We start from the raw sequence: 6,000 nt of genomic DNA on the forward strand, positions 1-6,000 counted from the left end.
GATTCTTTCTCTCCATCTGCCCCTCCCCTGCTTTCTCTCTCTCTCTCTCAAAATAAACATTTAAAACAATTTTAAAAATGTATAAAAACGGAAATTTAAATTTATCAAAACTTCCTGTGAAATAAGGTGCTAAGCATTAAAGTTTTTCCTCTGGGTTTGAGGTTTTTGTGATTATTGTAATGAATAATTGATCAAAACAACATCAATATGTTATACATTTCAATAATAATTAAAAATAAAAAGTAAAATTTACTGTTAATGTGTCTTATAATGAGCTAAACTGTGTATCTAGGAATCAGTATGATTTACTGTCATAATGAACCAGAGTAATGTATTGGTTCTATTCCCACTTTTACGAATTTAACATAGGAGAAAGTTCAGAGAAACTTTCTCTTTCAGAGAAAGTTCATTCACATAAAGCAGTAGATGAGAATGGAAGTTTTGTCACAGCAGAATCACAGAATTCTTTTCATTCCTTCTGGGTTACAGGCTAAAAAGCATATAATCATCTATCGTCAAATACTATTTTTAATAATCTCTCTTAGCTTATATTTCATATAGGTCAGCCTCAAAATTTGTTTTAAAACAAGAAAAGGACTTGTCACCGCATCATTAGAGTTATTCATTTTCTCAATTCTGTGAAGCATACCAAAAAATCTTACGAGGATTCATCATGTCCTTTCATTCAGAGGCTTGTTTATTCTAAGACACTGAAACAAGATTGGGAAAACTGAAATGCTGTTCATTTCAACATGCTCTGGCAAAGAAAACAAAAACATTAGAAAAACTCAAAACCAATTCAAATGTTTTTATGTTATTACTTGCTTTATCTGTATTTCTGAAAAAACAAAATACCTCAGAGCCGAAAATTGGGCTCATTTAGTTGGAGCATGTCTATCGTGTAACATAAATGGCAAAACCTGCTGCTAATGCCAAACCAGCCTGCCAATGGTGGCTTACTTTTCAGAAAAATACGATTTAATTTTCCAATCAAATAAGTGTTAACCCATGTCCCCATCCACCGCATCTCATCTGACTTCTAATTCCAAAATTTCAGTCAGCCACAAATCCTTATGCCACTTGGATGAAACAAGGCACTACCCCTTCCAGCATTTCTCCTTTGCTTTTTGGGGTTTGCTCTTCTATCAGGAATGATATTCTTTCATAATGAATAGAAAATGAAAAGGTGAGGTCATTTCAGGAAAAGTCTTACATTCTGGGAATTCGGAACACTGCAACTCAGGCCAGGTTTTAATGCGAGGCTTTGCCCTTAAACAGATACATTTATAAACATACGAGACCTCTGAAAGACAGACTTTTCCACTGTGGTCCTTGCATGTCTTTGTCCTCACAGCTAAACCTCTTCACACTCTCTCACACATGACTCTGATCCCAAAATGTCCCTCACCACCCCTCTGGATTAAATCCCAAATGATCAAACAATGGCTACTAAATATCTAAGGACAATCCTTTCTCTTCCCCCCTCATAAAATGTTCTGCACTCATTCCCCAAATTAGAATGTTGCTTTTGACATCTTTTCTCATGCCCAGCGTTTTCAAATAAAGGCTTATTCTTTGCTCTGATTTTCTTCCATATAAGAAAGGGAAGGGCAGGAAGCTCTCCTTAATACCTTAATTAACAGAAACATCACTATACCAGTAATTTGAATTGTCCCTTTTTTCCAGACACCCTGGAAGGTTTTCCACCTTCTCCCCCAGGGCAACACACCATAAAAATACTCATGAGGCATGGGAGTATGCCTTTCTTCTTTAAAGTAGGAGAAGGGCAATTGTGAACAGGATGTGGGAAAAGAGAAGCAGCATACTACTTGGCTACCCTGATCAAAGGAGCTTTGTTAGAAAAGAAACACAGAAGTTGAGAACTGGGGATATGATTCCTGTAGAATTACTTGCACCCCAAGGTTTGAAGAACACTGGTTTGGTATGTGTAAAGCACAAATCACAAGTAAAGGGGTCACCACGAGCAGTCTTCTGTTACACAACAGAATCAGACTCACATGTACAGCAGCTATAGGAATGATTCAGAACACAAATACAAACAAATATTTATAAACCTTTTAAAGAAATAAGTGTTTAAAAATATAGTAACAAAAGACTATCAGAAACAGCTGGGCCAATTTAAAAACAACAAAGAGAACACCCAGAAATAAAAATGAAAACAGAAATTCAACAAATGGGTTATACAATAGGATATATGGAGGTGAACACAGACCTGCAAAAATTATACACAATGTAGCACAGAGACACAAAGGGATGAAAACATTAAGAGACAAAGGAGAAAAGTGAAGCACGTGTCTCATCAACATTTCAGTAGAGAACAGAGAATACTTGAACAGATAATAGAGAATTTTCCAGAATTTATGGAAGATACCCATCTGCAAATCCAGTATGCCAAAGTCCCAAACAAGGTAGATGAAAAGAAATCAAGTCTTGGAAAATTAGAATATAAATCAGGAGAGTGATAAATTGGCTATATTTTAAAATTAAGAACTTCTGAACATCAAAGGACTTCACAGAGTAAAAAAATCAAACTATGAACTTGGAGAAGACATCTGCAATGCACATACAACAAATGATTAGTATATTATTAAGAAAAGATAAATACTGAAATTAAAAAAAAATAGAAGCAATAAATAGGTATTTCAAAAGGGAATCACAAATGGTAATTAACATATGAAAAGACGCTCAACCTCATTAAGACTCAGTGAATTGCAAATTCAGCTTGAATTTCATGCTCACCAGATTGGACAAAATTTAAAAGTCTAATAACTTCAAGTATGGTGGGTACCTCAGTGTTCATTTTATTATTCCTTAAACCATACACACGTTATATGTATTCTTTAATATGCATATGTTTCATAACAAAAATATTATTTAGCTACCACGTGGATTTAGCAATGCAAATGTTTGTTCATGGCCCTGTTGAGAGCAGTTTTGGTGAAATAAAAGGCATGAAAAGCAGACTGCAATGAGCTGAAAAGGCTCTGGGAGAAAGGGAGGTAAAGACAATACCCACGACTATTTCAAGCTTACCTTTGAAGTTAGGCAGACAGGACTATAACTTTACAAGAATGTCATAGTGGCAGCTTTTCTTTTTTCTTTTTAAATTAAAAAAAAAAAAAAACTGGGGCAAGTTTAGAAAGAAATAGCGAAAGGGGGGAGATGATGACACAGAAAATAAAAGTCCCTAGGTATTCACAAAGGTATGTAATACAGAACTCATGAACGGGAATTTGTTTTAGACAGGAACAAGGGTTCCTACTTACTTCATTGTTATAGGAAATTACCTCTTTGACCTTATCGCATCATTTTTCTCCTTGCTATAGCCACTCCAGTTACAATGAGCTCCTTGATCCTCCTTCAAACAAGCCCCTGCCTCATGACCTTTGCATATATTCTTCCCTCTATATTTTCCAGATGATGCAAAGCCTGTCTTTCTCTTCGTTCAAGTCTTTGCTCAGATGTGAACTCAGTGACACATTCCATAACTACCTTGAAAGTGAAATCCCCTCCTTGCTCCCTACCACCCTACTCCTAGTACTCCCTTCTCTTTTCCTTGCTTTGTCTGTCTTCAAAACCTTCTACTAGTCCATATAATATGCTCATTTTATTGTTTAATCTCCTCTCTTCCTCACTTGTATATATGCTGCATGAATGCAGGAACTGCAGCCACAGTGCCTAGTAATGCCTGATACAGGAAGAAGTTCAATAAGTACAAGGTGATTAAATGATTAATAGTCCTTCCTTACTTGTGGAACCTGAAAAACAAATATAATGGAAATAACACTGTATGATTTGAACAAAATGGGAGACAGCCTAGAGAATAATCACCTTACTGCCTACAGAAGAGGTGACATTTGGGTTAGATCTTGTATCATGAGGAGTTTGCCAAGTGGGAAAAAAAAACAGGTAGACATTCCAAGAAACTGAAGAACGTAGAGGTGTGAAAGGGCCTTGAATACTTGAGAAATGGAGGTACTGGAGTTTGACAGGGATGAAAGTAGACCAGAGTTTAGTGAACGTTTCAATGTTCACAAAAGAGGACACATTATATTGAGCTTTTCAATGCTAAAAGTCCTTCACAGAAGATTACAATTGCTTGGTAACTTGTTTTATTTGCCGTCAAGTTTAAAGTTTACATAAAAAAACTACTAGACATACTACGAAGGAAAAAATTTGAACAACCTAATTTGTTCTCTATCAACTGTAGATTATAGGTCTCATAATCAACCAAAGTGATAGTATTGCTACCAAATGTCTTGGCCCCAGGTATTATTCAAAGAAGACAGAAAATTCCCACTGGTGGGAAGATGGTCAAATTCAAGTGCTAGTTTCCTAGCAACTCATCTCCATTTCATCATTTATGAGTTTCTGAATGGGCTTTCATGTTGTCATAATTAACCTGCACTTATTACTATGTTTTCAATTAGTCTACCTTCTTCCTTTTGTCCACATCACTACCGTCTTCGGGACACTCACCTTTGTTTTAGCCCCAACACAATTAACTTAACTGTCGAGGTGATTCTGGAGACAGGAGACTTGCTGAGTATACACAGAAAACCTTAAGACAGTGTGTCACTGAGCTCATGAGCCCATGCAGCCAGTTTGGCAATATTTAAGCCCAAGACTGGAGAGGCGACGAAAACCAGGGGTGCTTTTAAGTTTTGTCTCTCTGGGCCTGCGAGGGGGAAAAAGGGGGGAAGGAGGGGAAATCCCAGAGAAGGGCGGGGCCGCACTGTGTTCCCAGGGCAGGCCAGAGGTCAAAGCTCAGGTCCAAAGCTGAAGGGGCGGGGCCTGCCTTAATAACCAAGGGGTGGTGTGTGGGCCCCGGAGGGTAAGGAGAGGCACGGCGGCTCGGAAAGACTCACAGTAATAAGCGACCACAGGGTCCCGCTTGTCATGCTCCTGAGCCGTCCTCAGATGATGCTGTATGCTCTTAAACTGGGGGGGGAGTGGGGGCAGCTGAGCAAGCGCGGCCATCTCTATTCCAGGAATCACCACTTCCTACTCGCGCGCTACCGACACTTCCGCTTCCGTCCGGCAGGTCGCGCGCACGAACGCGCAAAAATCCCGCCCACTTTCCGTTGCTCAGCGACAGCAAGTCAACTACGGGCTCCCAGCAGGGACATTCTCAGTGTACCCGGCTCCGGAGGGGTAAGATACCAGTGTAGGCTAAGCGGCACCGCCGTGGTGCCGCTTGTGGCACCAGCGCTCTCTGCTGGCTGCGGATGGGAGGGAAAAGAGTTTTTGTTTTCTTTTACTTTCTTGCGTCCCCCAGGCCTTTTTTTTCTTTCCTTTTTTTTTTTTCTTTTTCTTTTTCTTTTTTTCTTTTCTCTTTAGCGAGACGGAAAGTAGAAAGGGGAAAACATGAAGAGAATAAAGTTTGCTGATTGGGAGAAAGGGTAAAGTGAATTGTCGTTGACATCATTTCAGGAATTATCACTTCCAGTTCCTCAGATTATTTTAACAGTGTCCGTAGAAACCTTTCTATTTGTAGAAACAGTAAATTCAATTATTGCCCGAGATGAGAGATGATGTGTTTAAAATTTTATATTGAATTCTTTTATATTGATACATTGGATAAAATAACCAGACTTATTTTCAACTTAAACACTTAAGCACATAAGCTTAAAGAAAATTGAATTTTCCTTCTGAAGTGGGTCGGTATCCGCTAGCGAATGAATAATCTGAAGGTCATTTATTTCTGGGTAATGATGAACAATTTGTCAAGTATTTTAACTCATACCATTGTAGACATCAACTTTTCCTTCTACAACCAATGACTTCAATTCTTTTTCTCTCTTCTCATTCTGTCATCTTCTGGGACTTTACACTTCATTTGCCCCCTCCAGTAACCTTTATCTTTATTGCTTTATTTCCTCAGTTCCCAGTTTTCAAGGTTCATCTTAAAACTAGTTTTCATTGAAATCATACTATCTCCAAAGAAAAAGATCTCAAGCTCTGAAATTTGCCCTGCAT

The 6,000-nt window shown here is 38.3% G+C and overlaps 1 protein-coding gene across 2 annotated transcripts in view; it reads right to left on the bottom strand.

Moving 5' to 3' along the window:
* The window catches only part of VTA1 (vesicle trafficking 1), a 69,666-nt gene extending 64,624 nt beyond the window's left edge, over positions 1–5,042 (bottom strand). For both annotated transcript variants that reach the window (XM_040449022.1, XM_040449021.1), the window contains exon 1: positions 4,890–5,042. In XM_040449022.1, the coding sequence (XP_040304956.1) occupies positions 4,890–5,001 (112 nt within the window). In that variant the 5' untranslated portion in view covers positions 5,002–5,042. The remainder of the gene's footprint in view (positions 1–4,889) is intronic.
* Positions 5,043–6,000: the final 958 nt, after the last annotated feature.

Source organism: Herpailurus yagouaroundi, unplaced genomic scaffold (assembly GCF_014898765.1).
Source record: "Herpailurus yagouaroundi ecotype Mexico unplaced genomic scaffold, PumYag 198, whole genome shotgun sequence".
NCBI lineage: Eukaryota > Metazoa > Chordata > Mammalia > Carnivora > Felidae > Herpailurus > Herpailurus yagouaroundi.